Source organism: Balaenoptera physalus, assembly GCF_965194825.1.
Source record: "Balaenoptera physalus genome assembly, chromosome: 1".
NCBI lineage: Eukaryota > Metazoa > Chordata > Mammalia > Artiodactyla > Balaenopteridae > Balaenoptera > Balaenoptera physalus.
In genome coordinates this window covers 61336701-61357905 of record NC_138882.1, presented here as the reverse complement: position 1 = coordinate 61357905, position 21205 = coordinate 61336701, and the positions used below count along the sequence as shown (strand labels likewise).

The 21205-nt window shown below is 42.5% G+C and overlaps 1 protein-coding gene and 1 long non-coding RNA gene across 2 annotated transcripts in view; one reads left to right on the top strand and one right to left on the bottom strand.

Annotated features, from left to right (window-relative positions):
* Window positions 1-4054: 4054 nt before the first annotated feature.
* FMO4 (flavin containing dimethylaniline monoxygenase 4) overlaps window positions 4055-21205 on the top strand; it is a 33848-nt gene continuing 16697 nt past the window's right edge. The window contains 4 exon segments of the mRNA XM_082438145.1: window positions 4055-4356; window positions 7587-7726; window positions 9931-10119; window positions 10748-10910. Of these exon segments, the coding sequence (XP_082294271.1) occupies window positions 4305-4356; window positions 7587-7726; window positions 9931-10119; window positions 10748-10910 (544 nt within the window). The 5' untranslated portion in view covers window positions 4055-4304.
* LOC309649524 lies at window positions 14663-21198 on the bottom strand. The gene is made up of 2 exons (XR_014257183.1): window positions 17878-21198; window positions 14663-16159 (listed from the first exon to the last, which is right to left on the bottom strand). It is a non-coding gene; the product is annotated as an uncharacterized lncRNA (long non-coding RNA).

The following is a 21205-nucleotide window of genomic DNA, read 5'->3' as shown; positions in this document are numbered from 1 at the left end:
GTTTCTGCTTTATAACAAAGTGAATCACCTGTACATATCCATATATCCCCATATCTCCTCCCTCTTGCATCTCCCTCCCATACTCCCTATCCCACCCCTCTAGGTGGTCACAAAGCACTGAGCTGATTTCCCTGTGCTATGCGGCTGCTTCCCACAAGCTATCTATTTTACATTTGGTAGTGTATATATGTCCATGCCACTCTCTCACTTCATCCCACCTTACCTTTCCCCCTCCCCGTATCCTCAAGTCCATTCTCTATGTCTGTGTCTTTATTCCTGTCCTGCTCCTAGGTTCTTCAGAACCTTTTTTTTTTTTTTTTTTAGATTCCATATATTTGCGTTAGCATAAGGTATTTGTTTTTCTCTTTCTGACTTACTTCACTCTGTATGACAGACTCTAGGTTCATCCACCTCACTACAAATAACTCAATTTCGTTTCTTTTTATGGCTGAGTAATATTCCATTGCATATATGTGCCACATCTTCTTTATCCATTCATCTGTCAAGGGACACTTAGGTTGTTTCCATGTCCTGGTTATCGTAAATAGAGCTGCAATGAACACTGTGGTACATGACTCTTTTTGAATTATGGTTTTCTTAGGGTATATGCCCAGTAGTGGGATTGCTGCATCGTATGGTAATCCTAGTTTTAGTTTTTTAAGTAGCTCATGCAGCTCAATATCAAAAAAACAAACAACCCAATCCAAAAATGGGCAGAAGACCTAAATAGACATTTCTCCAAAGAAGATATACAGATTGCCAACAAACACATGAAAGGATGCTCAACATCACTAATCAGTAGAGAAATTCAAATCAAAACTACAATGAGATATCACCTCACACCAGTCAGAATGGTCATCATCAAAAAATCTACAAACAATAAATGCTGGAGAGGGTGTGGAGAAAAGGGAACCCTCTTGCACTGTTGGTGGGAATGTAAATTGATACAGCCACTATGGAGAACAGTATGGAGGTTCCTTGACATTGTTCTTAGCAATGATTTCTTGAATATGACACCAAAGGCACAGGCAACATAAACAAAAATAGACAAGTGGGATTTCATCAAACTAAAAGGCTTCTGCACAGCAAAGGAAACAACAGAATGAAAAGGCAACCTACAGAAAGGGAAAATGTTTGCAAACCATACATCTGATAAGGGGTTAACAACCAAAATACATAAGGGACTCCTACAACTCAATAGCAAAAAACAAATAACCCAATTTAAAAATGGGCAAAGAACTTGAATGGACATTTCTCTAAAGAAGACATACAAATGGCCAACAGGTATATTAAAAAGTACTCAGTTTCACTAATTATCAAGGAAATGTGAATCAAGACCACAATGAGATATCACCTCACACCTGTTAAGATGGCTATTATCAAAAGCAAAATAAAAGATAAGTATTAGAGAGGATATGAAGAAATTAGAACCCTTCTACTTTGTTGGTGGGAATGTAAAATAGTACAGCTGCTGTGGAAAATAGTATGGAGGTTCTTCAAAAAATTAAAACTAATATGATATCGCTTATATGTGGAATCTAAAAAAAGGGTACAAATGAACTTATTTACAAAACAGAAATAGAGTCACAGATGTAGAAAACAAACTTATGGTTACCAGGGGATTGGGGAGGGGGAGTGATAAATTGGGAGATTGGGACTGACATATACACACTACTATATATATAATAAGAACCTGCTGTATATAGCACAGGGAACTCTACTCAATACCCTGCAATGGCCTATATGGGGAAAGAAACTTAAAAAAAAAAAGAGTGGATATATGTATATGTATAACTGATTCACTTTGCTGTACACCTGAAACTAACACAACATTGTAAATCAACTATACTGCAAATAAATTTTTTTTTAATTAAAACTAGAACCACCATATGATCCAGCAATCCTACTTCTGGGTATTTGTACAAAAGAATTGAATCAGGATCTCAAGAAGATATTTGCACTACCAGGTTCATCGCAGCATTATTGACAATAGCCAAGATATGGAAACAACCTAAATGTCCATGATGAATGAATAAAGAAAATGTGGTATATACATACAATGAAATATCATTCAGCCTTAAAAAAAAGGAAATCCTGCCATAGGTGACAACACTGATGAACCTGGAGACATTACTGTAAGTGAAATAAGCCAGTCACAAAAATACAAATCTGTATTATTCTATTTATATGAGGTATTCAAAATTGTTTAACTCATAGAAGCAGACAGTAGAATGGTGGTTGCCAGAGACTGGGGGGAGAGGGAAATGGAGAGTCCTTGTTCAATGGATATAAAGTTTCAGTTATGCAAGATGAATAAATTCTAGAGATCTTCTGTTCAACGTAGCGCCAGTAGTTAACAATATATTGTGCATTTTAAAAATTTATTAAGAGGGTATATCTCATGCCAAGTATTCTTACCAAAAACAAAGGGGCATGAGGAAACTTTTGGAGGTAATGAATGTGTTGATCACCTTGAGGGGTGATGGTTTCACAGATGTATATGTCCAAGCTCATTAGATTATATATATTAAATATATGCAGATTTTTTGTATATCAATTATACCTCAATAAAGCCATTGAACCTAAAATGAGTGGTATATGGATAAATGTTTAAGAAATGGCTGGGGGTGTGGGAAGATCCCAGATTTGTAGTGTTTGCCAGTTTCCGTGATGTAAATACCCCCACCATGAACAATGTCAAGGTATTGTGTAGAGCATTACTGTGTGTAATGCCAAGCTATCACTGAACTTGGAAGAGATGCATATTCTCACTCTGCAAGCCAGCTCCAGTACGCCACTAGATAAGAACATTTTGGGGACAATTGGAGAAATTTGAAAGTGGACTGTATGTTGGATGACGTTATTGAATTTATACTGACTTTCTTAGTATAGAAAGGGAGAATGCCCTTACTCTTGTGAAATATGTGCTGAAATATCCTGATGGCATCCTGATGTTTGAAGACTACTTTCAGATGTGTGTGTACAGGTGTGTGTGTGTGTGTGTGTGTACGTGTGGAGAAAGAGAAAGAGAGAGAGGGGAAGAAAATTTCAATGTGTCAAGTGGTTGCTAGTTGATGAAATGGGTGAAGGATACATTATTGTGCATTAATACAATTGTTCTTTCAACTTTTCTGTGGGCTTAATATTTTTCAAAAGAAAAATTAATTTGTTGCCAATAGAAGATTTTATATAAAAATCTGAATTTGCAGTTTCTACTGAAAGGAACCTAAAACCTTGCAATTTGGGGCTTATGCTCTCAAATTACACCATTTAGCTGAACCTAATAGATGGGGGATGTGCTTTCCAGTCAGATCTTATCCCAGCCCTCTTCCCTCATTTGGGTTACCTTCCTGACCCCTGTGGACATCTGCATTTGCTCCCCTGGTCTAGAAACTGTTCAATGAGCTTAAGATGGTATTTTATACTTGTTTCCAAGCACTCAATGGAGAAGAAAAAAAAAAAAAAAAGATGTTGCCTATTATTATTATTCCCAGTGCTTGCTTCTGTAATTATTCCTCTTCTTAGATATTAGCCCTAGGTTAATACCTAAAACCAATTTTACACTTTTTCAAACAGGTTTACCAGTTCCCTCTGCTAACCCTTTCCGAAAGGATGAAACAGCTTAAATTCCTTAAAAGTTCTGAATTTTGAAATCACACTTCTGGGGTTAGGGAACTCTAGACTTGGGAGAACTTGATGACGTGATAGTCACCTAATTGACTTTCTCCTATGGACAGTTCCTATGATGGTTCAAGGGACTAATTCAAGAGTCAGAATTTAGTTAAGCAGAACGTCTGTTTCACTGGGGATTGTGGTTTGGAATGACTTGGCGCCCTCTAAAGGCTACAATGAGAAGAGCAGTCGCTTACCACGTGCTCTCCTTTAAGTTTAGGGCTCCGTCGGAACTGTGACGTTTAGGAGGGTGGAGAAAGGGGCAGAAGTCGCTTGTGGCCTTCGAATCCGAAGGCTTTATTCTAACTCGTCATTTAGCCCTCCTTCGAGAACACGGAAGTATCAAGCTGGTGCCCTACACAACTTTTTTTCCTCGGTGAGTATACTTTCTGCTGTCACTAGCATGACAGGAAAAACGGATGGTTTTTGTTTTAAACCGAGCGCACTTTGATTAAAGTCAGCATTAGTTTATTTTTTATTTTTTCTTTTAGAACAAAGAGTTTGTGTTTGGAATTTTTTATTTTTAAAGACAAACACTATCTTTGGCTTTGGGCTGTGAGAAATAATTTGTCAAAATATCTGCTCTATGCCAACAAGGTAAGTGTCCTGGATTTTTTTTTTTTTTTTTTTTTATGGGGAAATGTTTCCAGAAGCTGCTTTCACAGAGGATGAATACTTTCCTTGGTGAGTACACTCCTTGAAAATGAATGTGATCTTCTCCTTCGAGAGCCTCTTGATTAGGGTTAAAGCAGCAGAATTAGAGAAAACCAGGAAGCAAAGGAACGTGCTAAGGAAACAAAGTTATGTTGTAGGGGAAAACCACCCTGAAGGAAGGTGTGGGTGAGAATAACAGAATCATGGGACTGTCTGTGATTCCAGGCTCACTTCTGATTTCATCTTTTGGTTGAGATGGAATTGTGAGGCGTTGGGAAACACAAAATACTCCACAAGTGTTATGTTAGGAACTGCCGTAGCAGAGGAAGAGCACTGGTAGAGTGATAATAAGAAATATAAATAGATCCAAGTCCAAACTCATATAAATCATAATCAGCTACATAATTTGCTAATCATCCAAGTCTCTCCATGTCTCAAAATTGATTCCTGCATTTTCTGGTCTGTCAGGTATGGGATGGGGTTTTCATGTTGTTCAAAAGTCCAGTTCAGTAGTTTAGGGCTTCTTTTGATTAAGGAATTAAATGTCAGCAACCTTTGACCTACAATGGACCTTATGTTTATAGCCCACTTTACAGTTTACAAAGAGCTTAACACACCTTATGTCCTCCCGCCCCTTCAAGCCTGCAGTATTCTCCCCTGCCTTTCAATTCACATCTATTTTGGACACCAATTATTTGGCACTTAGACAGTCTCTAAGTCAGTCTGTAAAGGACAAGGTGTTTTTGCCCAGGAAAAATACAGCCTACTATGTGTCTCTAACTAGGTCTCCAGGCATAGCTAAGCAGCCCAAGAGTGTCTGCAAGCATTTGTACCCAGAGCACACTGCTGTTACAGGACGTACCATATGATATCATGTGTGTCAGCCTCTCTCCATATAGTGGCATCTTCCTGTGGACAGTCACTGGGTCTCTATTTATTATTATTATTTAAGTCACTGTCTCTTAATCATTTTGGGGGTCCCCATGCTTGGCTCAGTACCTGCCCTTAGAGGTACACAGGGTGCATCTGTTGAGTGAATTAATTTGCTGCCAGTCTATTCACTGCAGCACATTTTGCATTTTAACCAGATCAGTTAACAACTATTTCTTTCATATTATTATTGCAAAAACACAGCACAGAGAGATCTGCCAATTCCAGACCTCTACCTAGTGCCCTGGAAGTTTAAGTGTTCTTATTGGTGGAGGCCATTTATTTCTGATTAAAAGCCATCTAAACCTTTTACTCAATCCAAAGGAAGTCATAGGTATGTTTGCCTATATGTTTCCAAACTTGTTGATAAATTTTATCTGCATGAGCTGTCTTTTCCAGGAAGAAGAGAGGAAAGGAGAGAGTCAGTTAGGGAGGTGGGAAATGAATGCTGAGTAAGTATTTGGTGCTAGGCAGTTTTGTGTAATTATTATCACTGTTTAAGACCCAAACAATCCTTCAATATGGCTATTTTTCTTATTTGCAAACAGTAAACCTTAAGGTGTGTAAGTGGGTTGTTTGGGGTCACATGCCTAGTCAGTTGCAGAGACAGAGTTCAAAGCCAGTTCTGCTGCCTCCAAAGTCCATTCTTACTGCAGCCTGCCCAACTCTTCCAAATCAAAAGAGACTCCTAAATAAACAAAAAGTCTCAGGGGTAAAAGTGTAAATTTTGCTATAAATAATGAAGCCAGGCGTGAAGGTCTCAACCTTACAAAGGGTAGGATGGCAGGTAAGATTCGGAAACAGGCAGCCCTGAGAAATCCCTCTGATCCTTGTTGCAAGTCCCTGCCTAGATCCTCCTCTGGAACCAGGTGAGTCCGAAGGGTCCAAGGGCTCAGCAGTCTTCTTCTGCCCTCTGTAAAGTCAGTAACTTCACTTTGGTTTTGTGCCTGGGGGTTCTGATCTGGCTAGGAGGCAAACTACAAAACCAAAAGGTCAAAATCCCCCAAGCCCAACCAGAAGGTGTGGCAGCAAACCTGAGCTCAGGTGAGGGAAGAGGCTTAGTAGCAGGAATCACAGGACACTTCAGGCTCTCAGACCAATGAGATGTGCACATCCAGGCTCATACTCAGATACCCAAAGTCTCTCCAGACTCAACCTCTTGTTAGCAGAGTGGCCTTAAGTCGTGTTCAGTGATGATGCTATATGTTTTCCCATTTACTGGTAATCAGGGCTCAATAAATATGTTCTCCCTAGGTTCCTCAAGGCAAACACCACTATGGTGAGTGTCATGACACTACAAAAGTCACATAAGAGTTATACGGCAAGATCTCTCCTCAAAAAGTACCATGTCTTCATAGGCAAAGTCAAATCAGTTAAGTATATTTTATAAAGCAGATACTTTGAGGTCTCAACTACTCTTTGTGTGTTTCTCAGACTGGCCATGAGGGTTGAGGGAAAGGCAGCACTTGAGAGTGAGGACTCCTGACACTTCAAAGTCTTCCGTGTGACATAAACCTGATTTGCTGAGATCAACTCGGTGGTTAGCACATCTGATCAAAGCAAAAGCTATGCTGATGTTTGCAGAAGCCCAAAACACAAAATCAAGAAAAACTGGTTATAAATCCCCATGACACATTCACTCTTCCTCCAATCTTTCCTGACAACATGGCATCCCCATTTCCATATGACCATATGACCACAGTTCTGTATTATGGTGAATCAACCTTTCTCTGTGCAAAGTTAAGAACCTCCCCTAAATGCATGTAATATCTTTTTTGCTGGCGGGACATGGCCCATGACTAGCTATTCTTTAGAACTTTAGATGCTTTGAATAAAAACTAACATTTTTGCTTGTTGCAATTCCTAGCATTTCAGAGGGACTAGGTGTTAGCAAAGAGTCCTTTTAATACTGAGAGGATCTAAAGTCTTAAGGAGATCAAGGTCCTGGCTACACTAGCTAATAATAAGAGCAAAATTTAATTGAGCACTTACTATGTAGCAGACACGCTTCTATAACCCTTCCAACATATCTCAGTCATTTAATTTCACAACAAATATTTTAAATAGGTATTATTATTTCCACTCCCATTGTGCTGATGAGAAAACTGAGGCACACAGAGGATAAACAACTAGCCTAAGGTCATACTGTAAATAAAGGAAGCCAGGATTCAAACCAAACCAGTGTGATTTCAGAGCCCTCATCTTTAAACAAAATGTGATTCTGCCTCAGCTCAAAGATGAAAGGATCACTGTAAAAGTTGACTTCTATGACAAGGGCTCCCTTCTAGCCTTGTCATATAAAGAAGGTCTGCTCAACCTATCTCATACAGAACACACCATGGCCAAGCGAGTTGCAGTGATTGGAGCTGGTGTGAGTGGCCTGTCCTCCATCAAATGCTGCTTGGATGAGGACCTGGAGCCTACCTGCTTTGAAAGAAGTAATGACATCGGGGGACTGTGGAAGTTTACTGTGCGTAGTTCATACCCTCCCATTCCCACCAATCATAATCTGGCCGTTTGCTTTGTCCCTGCCCAGGCATGGTCGCTTTAGCCTACCTTGGCGATCATTACGGGAGCAGCTCACTGCAGTAGCACAAGTTTGTTATGGTGTTGTGCTGACCCCAGGCAGGATGCAGTCTGATAGGCGATGAACTTGGACAACTGGCAGGGTAGGGACAAGAGACAGTTGGAGGAGAGAGGAAGACAGAGTTAAGTCTAATACACAAACATAGTATTGGAAGTTACGATGATTTCTGGAGCAGGGACATTGTAAGACAAAGTAGCAGAGTGTCACATTGGGTAAGCTGAATGGCATTGGTGAATATGGAGCAGATGACACTTTAGGAAGGACAGAAGTTGGCATCAGGGAGTGAAGCCCCAGCCCCCAGGCATTGTTCAGGTCTTTGGGAAGAGAATTGGCAAGGGTGAGGCAAGAATCCAGACCTTGAAAGGTCTAGGGGGTATCTTTCACATTATCAGAAGAAGAAGAACACAGGCACTAATCCACCCTTCTTAGGAATGTAATATGCAGCCTAGTGGGGTATGCTCAAGGCTAGGCCAGCTATTAGGTGACTTGAGCATCAGGAAGTGGGGCTGGAAATGACTAAATACCCCCTGCCTCTGACCAAAATTGGTCCTGGTTACTGGGAACAGCAGGGTCTTCAGAGGGAATAAAGGGGCCTGCCCCAGTGGTAGGGTATAAGGTGTCAGAAGACGGGAGGCCCAAGTACTAAATGCTTTGGTTGGGGAGAGAAGAGCAGCCTTTAGTGGGAGCTCAAGGTTGGGGAGGGTACTTCAAACTGGTATGAATGAGGGAAGCCTTCTTGGAGGAGGCAGCATTTGCCAGTCTTTGATGGATGGTGAAGAAAACAGAATAAGCAAATGCATGTAAATGATCACAACCCTAGGATTATAGCATACTGAGGAAAAATAATTTTTTTCTGGTGTACTATGGACCTCTTCAAGCCACCAAATGTCAATGTGGAAGAAAGTATTAGGTCTGGTTTGTGTACCTTCTGCTGTTTGACCCCATGGTTGGTTTGTTTTCCTTCTCCTATTGTAAAGTGATATAGATTAATTTTAGAAAACAGTACTGAGTTAAACAAAAGAAAAATACAAATTAAATATAATATCAATACTCATGAGTCAGCACTATCAAAATTTTGATGTAATTTTTTCCAGTCATACAACTACTTTTTTTTTTCAAAAATGCAATTGTAGTATTCATTTTCATTCATTCAACAAGTACTCGTGTTGTCCCTCTACCAGGACATATGGGAAACAAGATAGACAAGGACCCAGCCCTCCTTACTGTCTGGTGGGGAACAGAAACAGTAAACAGATCACTACAATGCAGTGTGATTGGTTCTGTGCTCAAAGTACAGTGTGCTGGGGCAGGGCACAATAGCTACCTTGTGAAGATCTGTTGGGTCATGGAAGGCTTCTTAGAGAACATGATGGTGAAGAAAGAGACTTGAAGAAGAAAACTTCGGCCACGAGAAGTTCACTGGTGCCTTTAATATAGATCTTTTTGTTTTGTTGTTTTGTTTTTGAGTGACAGAGATCGAGACAAGACAACGAGTTGAGGAGTCCAGGAGAAAACAGAGGCTGCCAGTATGTGATGATTCTTTCATGAAGACCTAGATAAGACAGAGAGAGACAAGGCTGGAAGGGGATACAGGTTGAAAGGGAGCTTTGTTTTGTTTTGAAAATTTGAGTCTTCAGTATTTTAAGTGTGGATGGGAAGGAGCCAATAAAAAGAGAGAGGTTGAAAATATACATAGACAATAAACAGAAAAATTAGTGAGGAGTTCCTTAAACAAAGGCAAGAGGAAGAGGTGCAGAGCATGAGTGGAGGGAATAATCATGGCAAGGGAAGAAGGAGAAGATAAGCAAGATAGACCATGGGCCCGTGTTCATGGAATTATTTAAGGGCAGTGTCATTCTTGGAGAGCCCTATTAAATGTTGTTAGCTTCTTTGTAGTTTGAGAAAGATACCGTATTTAACAATTCCAACCCCACCAATGATTTCTGATAACTATAGCATGGGGACCCAATGCTAACTTTTCCAGGAACTCTTTGGAATTACAAGTGGAACACTAACTGCTGATGGTCTCTTTCTCTTCCTCCTATCCCCCCCACCACCCCATCAAGCTAACTGTGCTTTCACCACAGGAGACTTCTAAAGATGGGATAACCAGGGTCTACAAGTCATTAGTGACAAACGTCTGCAAAGAAATGTCATGTTACAGCGACTTCCCCTTCCAAGAAGATTATCCCAATTTCATGAAGCAAGAAAAATTTTGGGACTACCTCCAAGAGTTTGCTGAGCACTTTGACCTTCTGAAATACATTCAGTTTAGAGTAAGGTACCTTGGGTTATGGAAGGTTAATGAGTAGGGGCTGGCCCATTCACCAATCTGATGGAAATGGGATGCTTAAGTAAACTTCTTCCTGACTTTCTCTCTATATGAATAAGGCAGATAATAATCCTGCTGGTCATGTTTTACTCAAATAAGTCACTAAAATACTGAATTTCCTGGTTCTTCCTCTGAATCCAGACTCTCATTCAGGATAAAATTTAGAATGTTTTTGAGAGGAAAGGAAAAATGGATTTTGTTCATGAAACCCATTGGGAAGAAATGACTAGAAGTCTGAACCACAGATACTATAATGGGTCAGAACTCATTTTCCTAAATTTTTTCAACATTCGGTATTTTAATTCATCTCCTTCTCACCAGGAGTAAAAACTGAATCTTTCTTCCTTGCAGTGAAGGCATTCAGATGTTCTGGGTCCTAATCTATATGACCACTTTGGAGACTTTGCACAAATTATTTAACTTCTCTAGGGAAAAGATAAGCCAGTGTTAACAGACCTCCTATCGTGGGACTGACTTGGCCCACTTGAAATAACAGACATGGTTACCATACGGTCATTGTATGAGGTCCCAAGATGACTGATGGAAAGCGAGTGTTTGTCTTTTGCTTTCAGACCACAGTGTGCAGCGTAACAAAGCGTCCTGACTTCTCCGAAACTGGTCAGTGGGATGTTGTCACAGAGACAGAGGGGAAGCTGGACAGAGCTATCTTTGATGCTGTCATGGTTTGCACTGGACACTTCCTGAATCCCCATTTACCTTTGGAGTCATTTCCTGGTGAGTCATTTCTACCTGAAACCATGCCTACTCTTCTGGGTTCTTCTAGAAGTTACTGATTTGTAATTGGAAATACTTCCTCATGACTATAGACAACTTTATGTTTACCCTCAGAAATAATATGTACAAAATAACTTTGAAGGTTATAAAACACTATAGAGGTGTCAGATTTTATTATTTATTTATTAATATAAATGCTGATCTTATCATTTAAGTTTTATCATGCCTGTCTGATTCAAGCTCAGTGATCACATAAGGCTCAAAACTATCAGATCGGTCATGAAAAAAAATAGGCTTCGAATTTTGTCATTAAATTACAGGTCATTTGAATCAGGAGTGACCTGTAATTCAATAACTTAAAGGAAGTGAGAATACAAGGAAACTTGACAGAATTTTTTTTAAGAAATAGACCAGAAATTATACATACAAAGAATTATTGTCACCCTTCAAAATAGTCATCACAATAATAATCCATCCACCTCTTAAAGCAGGGCTATCCACACAAAGGAGTTTTAGAAATTCCCCTTTGGAAATGCTTTTGATCCAATGGCACATTCTTTTTAATAAACTCACAATTGGCAAATCTCCATCTTTTGAAGTCAAGTGAGGATTACTAAAATGTAGTAAAGCTACTCTTCTTCCGTTACTCATAAGTGGCCCTAAAGGCAATTGAGTATGAAGTTTTGAAACTTCTTTGAGGAATTAAAAGAACTTTTAAGAAACGAAGATGTGAAGAAGAAAGTTTGCAAACCTTAGACAATAAAAAATGAAATATAAATCTTAAAACACAATCTCAAATTAACAAACTATTCTATTTTCAAAATGTGTTAGGAACCGAGGGGGAATTCAGTACATAATTTTACAAAGAAGGAATATTGTAAATGGTGGGTCAGCTTCAGGCTTGCTGCTAGTCTATGGGCTAAATACATAATCACATAGTACTAAAGGAATATATAACTGCCTCTTATAACAATGTTTCTATGAGGAAATGTTGTCACAAGTGTCAAATAAGAGATGCTTTTGGAATTAAGTGTCTTGTCAGGTTTGAGGTGGCTAATCCTTTACCCCTAACTACCTTCAGTTCCACTGCGACTATAACTAAAGAACACTGCTGCAAAAGAGCAATCAGGAGCTGAGAGGTGATGATCTTTGTGGCAGCATGAAGTGTCCAGACTGGCAGAAGTGGTCCCAAGGAAAGAGACTGGCTAAACAAACTAGAGTAGCAACATAGTTTTGGATCATCTTGAGAGCAGACATTTCTACATACTTTAATGACCTCAGGGAGGTGGGGGAGGAATAATTGTAGTAGAAATATTGAGGTGCCCCTTTCTTTTGCCCTAAAACCCAGATATTGGAGAAGGAAGAAACCCACACACATAGATTTTAGGGACTCCCCCTGAGGGGGTCTTGGTTTACGACCAGACTTTAGAAGAATCTGTTATGGGGGACAGCAGGACAGATAATCCCAATTTCCTCTGTGTTTCCAGAGTGAGGTATCTTGGTGAGTGGATACGATGTAAGCTTTCCAGGAAGTTCTGGTCTGCTACAGTTCCCTGCAGGCAATGGCCCTGGATAAGTAACATTTAGCATAATAGTTATGCACAAAGCTCTGGATCCAGACCCTGTGCTAGTTGCTTAATCTTGGATGAACATAACCTCTCTAAGCCTCAGCAAAGTGGAAATATAAGTTCCCATCTCAGAGTAGTGATGAGGATGAAATGAGATCATCCATGTAAAATACTTAGCATAGTACGGAGCACACAGTAAGCACTCTATAAACAATAGCTACTACTGTTATGAATCATGACCTTTTGGAAGCTATTATCCACCATCTGAGAATTGCTTGGAAGAACCTGCTTCCTAAGAAGCAGGTGGTCCCCCAGACGAAGAAGTATTTCTCCCTCTTAGTTAAGTTATAACCCCAGTTATAAGCCTCAGCAGCCATTCCATCTCAGAGTGCTGGATCCTCCCAGAGCCCACACAGGAATCACGGGATGGGTAGCACAAAGTGCAGTTCTGCAGGTCACCCCTCTTCATTCTCCTCTCTCCCACACTCAGAAGTTGTGTAAGAGTGACTCTCTAAACACACATCAGTTGTAATCATTAGTTACAGGTTAGTGGTCACAAATGCCTAATTATATTTGATCAATTATTAACAAATGTTCTTAAACTTTGTGAGCGTTGTGCATGGACTTCAAGCTCCTGGTCTTCCTTCTCCTAAGGTAGTTGCTAAGCATTTTCCAACACATAACAGTAGGGGAACAAGTATAAGATGAAGAAACCACAATAGCAAACTATTCCAGAGATATTTGCTGACAAGGCAAACTAGGCCCTGTGCCTCCTAGCAGACCGTTTTTTTTTCTGAATTAGTAGTTTTGATTTACCAAATAGATTCCTTTGGGGCAGGGGAAGGGGCAAGGCATTATTGACATAATCATTGATTCAGAACTACCTATGCATTCCATACTTTTTCTTGGGTCCCCTGCTCAAATATGCAATTATGGAGAACCTATTATCTGAAAAGCATTGTGTTAGGTACATACAAAATCTATGAACTGAGGTTGAGCCCTCAGGAAGCTTCTCTCCAGCCAAACCTCAGTGAATGGGTTGAAGCCCCACTCTCTAATGCATTCGGGGCACGTGCTCTTCCCCCTTCTTGAAACCCTCTTAGGGCTTCCCTTTTCAAATTCCTAATCATCTTTCTAATGTCATTCTTTGAAAAAAAAAAAAAAATCACCTCCTCCAGGATGACTTCCCTGGCTCAGTCTAGGCTGATGCCCCATTGAAGGCATCGTAACACCTCCTGTTCTGGGGGGGGCAGCATAGTATCATGCTTGACAGCTGAGCCCAGAGTCAGATGACCTGACTTCCCCATGGAGCTCTGCTACTTACTGTATGGCCTTGGGCAAGTTGCTTAAGCTCTCTGTGCCTCCACTCTCAGCATTAGTAAAATTGCATCATAATGTTGTTCACCCTTTGGGGTTGTTGTGAGGTTTAAATTAATTCATATGTATAAAGTCCTTAGAAGAATGTCTGGGACTTGCCAGTAAGGTCTGAATAAGCGTTAGTTAGCTATTGTCTGTTTACCTATTTCTCACTCGAGGATGAACTCTTTAAGGGTAGAGACTGCCTTGTATTCTCACATCTCCTAAACCTAAAACCTGAAACAGTGCCTTGGGTTATATATACAATGTTGAAAGTACAGGTCATGTAATGTAGAGTTATTAACCAACTGGACTTTTTCTTGTAATGTCCCTGCAGGCCTCATCTGTGGGGCTTGTCCTTCTCCTGCCCTTGGTTGCAACTTCAGGCCATTCCCACCGCTTTTCTGCTCACTCTCAAATAATGAAAAGTCCTCCTCTGTCATCTTTTTTTTTTTTTTGGCCGTGCCACGCAGCATGCAGGATCTTAGTTCCCTGACCAGGGATGGAACCCGTGCCCGCTGCAGTGGAAGCACAGAGTCCTAACCACTGGACTGCCAGGGAATTCCCCCAACTTCTCATTTTTATAACTGAAACGTTCTGTCTCGTGTAATAGTAAAAACTGGCAATTACCTGTAATGATGAAGCTTCTCCCCTCCCCCAGCTGGCTCCTGCTTTGTGCTGACAGCCGCAGTGAGAAGACATGGTGCGCTTGGCTCTGCCCCCTTCCTCTGCCAGCTCCTCCTCCTGCAAACCTTTCACTCACCAGCTGCAGTCTCTGGCCCTTCCAGAACTGGAGTCAGGGCAAGGACAAGAAGAAGTAAGGGGGCAGGAAAAGTCTTTCTTGACTGGCACCAACCGGGTGCTAGTTCTCTCAGGCCTTGGGGGTGTTTAAGATCCATGCTTTGTGGGGTGCTTTCCTAGGCTCTGCTCCAGAGAGACGCCCCATGACAAGGGATCGTTCCGTGCAGCCCCTGTTGCTACAGACCAAGCACTCTCAGAATGGCCACTTTACAAGTCCCTGAACCCTAGCTCCTCCCCAGGTCATTTCCATAGACTATCTGTTAAGGTCTCATTGCCAGTCCAGATGGCTACCTTGTGCAAAGTCCCTTTAAACTGGCATCAGACAGGCTCTCTCCTGCGTGGCTTTCATCTGGTCCATATGAGACATGTATTCCACACCGTCAGCAGTAGATGAAAAACTCGCTACTGGTGCAGCCACCCCTCGCAGGCAGTTCAAGCGTGGGTCACACACCAGTCTCTGTGCTCCATAGCCTCCAAGGGTCGAGGTCTCGCAGGGGTCTCCCAGAAGCCCCTCGAATACGGCTTCGTGTCAAGGAGACAAAAAATGCAACAGCACTTTAAATCCTTTCCTGAACGTCTCCAATTTCCAACCTCTGGCCACTTCGACTTCAATCCCTGAAAGTAAGTGAGAGGCAAAGGATCACAAAACTGGCCTGCGTACACCTTCTTTGCAAATTCTGCCTGGTGGGTTGAGCGCCTCCCTAGGAATGTGGCAACTATTTGTTGCCATATTTAGTGCATTCAGTTTGCAGCTTTGGGGGCCTCAGCAGGCAAAGATTCCTATTAAAACATTGTGTTATATATAGTAGCTCTTCAATAAACGTTATTGAGTAAATGAATGAAGCAGTGACTGTCTGGTAGGAGAATGATAGGTTCCAGGAGACAGTTTCATCTTTTTACATTAAAATTGCAGAAGTACTTGAAGTATTGGGGTGAGAGGCTGAGGAGCCCGCTAAAGTGCAGCGCCTCCCTTTCCGATTCACTGTCAGGGCTTCAGCTCACCGGTCACGGGGTCTGAAGGTGGCCGGCCCCATCGCTGTTTGTTTCCTCTGCCACCTCTCATTGCTGAAGCTGTTACCACCGACCCTTTCGAGTTGGTCCCCAACGAGGGTCCTCCTGCCCGGTGCTGTTCGAGCCAAGAGACCAAATTTGGTTCAGAAGCAGAGGAAAGCTTTATTCTTTGATTAGAGAGTGGACAGGTGCGAGATCTGGCTCTAGAGAAGGCGCTCTCCAGGAGAGGACGCGGTGGGGCTGCGTTGCAGGGTTCTGTCAGCAGGGTTGGGGGCAGAGTTCTCGCGAGACAGGCACAGGCGTACGGCGCACGCTCCAGATCGAGGTTTGGACCCAGAGACTCTGCACGCAGCCAGTCACCGCCACCGCCTTCAACTGAGGGTCACGCGCTGCGCTTCCGCACGCTCCCCCGAACTGAGGCGTCAGCGCAGCCGTTTCACGCTAGGAACTCAGGTCTGAAGGGCCGGGAGCGAGGCCTCGGCACGCAGCACCCCGTGAGCAAGTGACCCTAGACTAAGCACAAAGGAAAAGACGAAAAGGTTAGACTTTATCTTATTACCCAGACTAGGCTCTGCTGGTGACAAATCCCTCCTGTCTTTTGTCCTGCTCCTCATCCTTGAGGGGCGCTAGGGGGCGCAGGTCCATCTTTTGTACCTCCCCCCACCCGGAAGAGGACCAGACTTCTTCCCAGATGCCTTTAGATGTGTTTGATGGTCACCAGGCGTCAACCCTAACTGTTCGTATTGCTGAGCGACCATCGTTTGTCTAACCCTTTGGAGACAAAGGACACCAGATAATTTAAGATACGTGGCCCAAATATTAGCAAGAGCAAGTTTTTCCTAAAAATGCGCGTATCTAGGTCTTTTGCCTGTAGGCAAACGTGCCCTGATATGGAGGCTCACTGCAGTGGCCTAAGTATCCCTGGTCACATTTTGTTGTTTTTTTGGAAGAAAAGCTTCAGGTCAGAGAGAGGTTCGCATGAGACAGGGTGGGGGTCCATGGCCCCAGGTTGTCTCTCTGGAGGTTGGGGTTTAGGGTCCTCTTCACTCAAGGGTGATGTGGCCACAGAGCAATCCCTGCAACGTCAGGGCAGAGTAGGTGGTTCGGGTCACCAAGTGGGGTCCGTTCCCCTTAGGACTGAGCTGGTCTTCAAGGCTGCTGGCTTTCCAGGTTTTTAGGTGTCCCCAGTCTCCTGGCCAGAATGGGTGGAGGGCCAGGTTGGTGGGTGCAGGCAGCACCTGGTTACCATATTCCATGAAAGCTTTCATAGTTTCTCCTCCCTGGAGGGCACACTTGAGTTGTTCCATTTCAAGTTAAGGTTTCCCTTCTCTCGGGCTCGGGTAGTGGCTGTACCATAGATGAGTTCAAATGCACTTAACTTTCACTTATCCCTTGGGGCTAATCACATGCGGAGCAGGGCAATTGGAAGCAACTTAATCCAGTCTTCTTGAGTTTCTGGACATAGCTTGGCTAAGGCCCATTTCAAAGTCTGATTGGCTCTTTCTACTGTCCCCAACAATTGAGGTCTCTAGGCTGAGTGCAAGGTCTGCCACAGTGCTCATTATCCCCTTCATCACTTGAGATACAAATGCTGGACCATTATTACTTTGTAGGGACCCTGGAAGCCCAAACCTGGGAATTATTTCTGTTAGTAACGTTTCTATACACCCAGAAAAAGAGTCTACTAGCACCAAGAGATACCTGAAATTGCCAGGTACTCTCACCATGCCAGTGAAATGAGTCTGCTAATCTTCCCCAGGATATATCCCTCTGGTCTGAATGGGCCTTACCTGGGGGCCTCTCGGGGGTCTGGTGTTGGAGTTGTTCATTGTGCCCATGGGGCATGTCTCAACTCTCCGACTGATTATACTTTTCATGCCAGGAGTTACCATGACCTCAACTAGCCAATTATATACCTGTAGTGAGTTCCTTGATGAGCCTCCCTGACGGCTTGACAAGCTGCAGTTTGGGTGAAGAAGTATTGCCCGTGTTCATTAACTAGCCACGCATGGCCTCCTAGATCTCTATCGAAGCCCCATTTTCAGGCTCTGTTTAATTCTTCCTTTGTGCAGATTGAGGAATAATTGGATGGATCTGGCCTTTGAGGTATGAGGGGTAGTTGCCAAGTTACTGGTTCTAGGGCTGCCCTTTCAGCAGTTGCATTGGCCTTGTTGTTTCCCTTTATGACCTCTGCATCCTTCTCTTGGTGACCCCTACAATGAATCACTCACCTTTTTTGGAAGCTGTACTGCTTCTAAGAGCTTCAGTATATTTAAGCCATGTTTCGCCTGTTTATTCTCCACAGCAGGCATACTTCTTTCCTTCCAAATAGCCCTGTGTGTGCAGGATGGCATATCCTGGGAACCTGTGTAAACATCTCTGTAAAATCTTCCCTGTCTAAGACTCAGGTGAAGACTATCAGCTAGGCCTTTTGGACAGAAGTCCCTGGGGGTAGGCTTCTTGCTTCTATGACTTAGGTCTGGGAGGTCACTGCCTATCCTGCCAGCCTTTTTCCTTCTCTCATAAAACTGCTCCCATCTGTGAATCATTCCTCTTCGGTGTTTGGGAGAGGCTCACTTCCTAGGTCAAGGCGACTGGAATAGATCGTGTCTATGGCTTCCATATAATCATGCTCCAAGGGCCCTATTTCTGTGGGTAGCAGAGTAGCAGGATTTAGCCTGTGACAGTTTTTTTATGGTAACCACTGGGTTGTCTAAAGGCATAGCCTGAACTTGAACTGACTTTCTGGGGGTTAGCCATTCTGTTCCCTTAGAACTTAACTGAAGCCTGAACCCGGTGTGGAGTGCGTATAGTGATTGGCTGACCAAATGTTAACTTTTCAGCCTCCTTTAGCAGGGTTGTAGTAACTGCTATTGCTGGTAGACAAGGAAGCCATCCCTTAGCAGTTTGATCTAATTGTTTGGAGAAATAAGCAACCACCTGAGTAAGGGGTCCCATTTTTTTGAGCTAATACCCCAAGGGTGATTCCCTTTCTTTTATGAATGTAAAGGTCAAAGGGTTTAGCTAAATTTTGGAGGGCCAGGAGAGGAGTCTGAAGTAACTGCTTTTTCAGTTCTTGAAAGGCCCCTTCACATTCTGAATTCCATTCAAAAGGATCATTATCTTTTCTTTTCAACTTTTCATACAGAGTCCCAGCTATTAAACCATAGTTAGGGATCCAGATGTGGCAAAACCTGGCCATCCCCAGGAAACCTCTAAGCTGTCTTTTAGTTTTTAGGAGGGGTGAGGCAGCAAATGACTTCTTTCCTTTCCTGGCGTATGCTTCTCTTACCTTCTGTGAGAATGACGCCTAGGTAGGTCACCCTAGTTTGTGGTGTTTGAACCTTTTTCTTGGATACCTTATATCCTTTATCTGCTAGGTTGTTCAGGGTGGTTACAGTATTTTTGTCAGAGGCCTCCTTAGTAAGGCTGGCAATCAGAATTTCGTCTACATACTGGAGGAGGGTTCCCTCCTCCAGATGTAGATCTTTTAGGTCTTTAGCTAAAGTTTCCCCAAAGATGGTGGGAGAATTTTTGAACCCTTGAGGCAGGACTGTCCAGCAGTATTGTTGTTTTTGTTGCATGTTTGGGTCCTGCCACGCAAAAGCAAAAATTTCTTGCGGCTCTGTGGTTAATGGAATACAGAAGAAGACATCTTTTAAATCTGATACAGAGCCCCAGGTCCTGGTGGACGGTAGAGTGGCCAGCAGGGTGTAGGATTAGACACTACTGGGTGTATATCTTCAGTGGCTTCATTGACTGCCCTGAGGTCCTGTACCATCTGGTATTTCCCATTGGGTTTCTTTACGGGGGGAATGGAGGTATTACAGGCTGACTGACATGGTCTAATAAGGCCCTGGTCAGTTAGGCCCTGTGACATGGGCAGTTCCCAACAAGACCTCCCAGCAGAGTGGGTACTGTTTTCTATTGGTCCATGTACGTACAGATTTTAGATGGACTATCATGGGACTGGCTCCTACAGCTCACCCCACCCATCCCTGGGCCCAGACCTCGGCATTTATTCCAGGGAGATCAACTTGCTCTGTCTGGGGAGGTTTGTTCTCAGCCATTAACATTATCATCTTGTGCCCTTTGTCTAAGGGGACACCAGTCTCCAATTTGTCTCCCATTAGGTGTATAGTAGCCCCCAAGATATCTCTTCCTAGCAGAGGTACGGGGCACTCGGGAACATGCAGGAAGGAATGGGTGAGCCTATGTTTGTCCAGTTTACATTCTGATGGTTCTATGAATGCCCGTTCTTGGACCTTCCCTGAAACCCCCATAATTTTACAACTCTTGTGACTGAGTTTACCTGATCTGGTGTTCAGAACTGAGTAAGTGGCATGAGTGTCAACTAAGAATTCAACAGGCTTTCCCCCCATGTCCAATATTAGCTGGGGCTCCTAGGGGTCAATTGGTGTGCCAGCTTAGCAGCCCCCTGGCCCCATCATTCTTCATCTATCTGGCATTCCCTTCCAATGACTCGGGGTCGGTGGTAGTATAGATTCAGAGGCATTCCCTGAATGCACTTCTGCATGTGGTCTGCTGAGCTGAAGTGTCAGGCACAGCCATTTCACACTAGGATCTCTGGTCTGAAATGCTGGGTACAAGGCCTCTTCACATGGTATCCTATGAGCAGGTGAAACTAGACTAAGTACAAAGGAAAAGAAAAAGGTTAGACTTTATTACCCAGATTCTACTTTTATTTCTCAGGAATTGTTAATGGACTTTGCCAGTGACACAGCCAGCACTGTAAATAGCTCTGCTTCCACTGTTACTACCATTCTTAGTTTATATGAATCCATTGTTTATGTCTGTTATATATGCCAAGGAGATAATTACCAAAAAAAAAAAAATCAAGAGGAGAAATATTTGGTAGCCCTTTTCATATATAGTATATCAATATCGTAATAGTGATACTTCCATTGACAGAGTGTTAGGAGCTTGAAAGATCAGTCAGAAATACAAATATAAATAACAAAAGAATAAAGTATAAATAAGCATACAGTATAATAAGGCATTAAGCGTATAATAAGACACAAAGTAAAATAAGCATGAAGTAACAAGCCTAAATCACAAGAATAATTACTTTATTTACATGAGAACATGCCACACAATTTCCTGTTGTAAAAAAGAAAATTTCTTAATTCAATTTGTAAACATTTTATATACATAAATCACATTCTGATAGAACATATCTATTGGGTAAAATAACATGCATCAACAATCTACTTCTTGTCTAGGATGTTCAGGTCATGCATGAGATGTTTCTTATTATTGTCTGCAGTAAGCTTGATTTCCCTAAGTAATTGCTTTAAAACGGAACACGCATGAAATATAAGTTCTCCTATGTTTTTAACAAGGCATGTTATACTAAATCAGTATCTGGGCTTACAGCATCCAGTGGGATAGGGGATGATATACTGGTTCTACTTCCTGCAATTGGGAGGAGGAGCAAAGTGCTGCCATATTTCTGGGACTTCCCTTTTCCCACAGACCCTATGCCTGCCAACTAAGGAGTTATAACTCTAGATATTTCTGATCCTTCTGTCCCTTCAG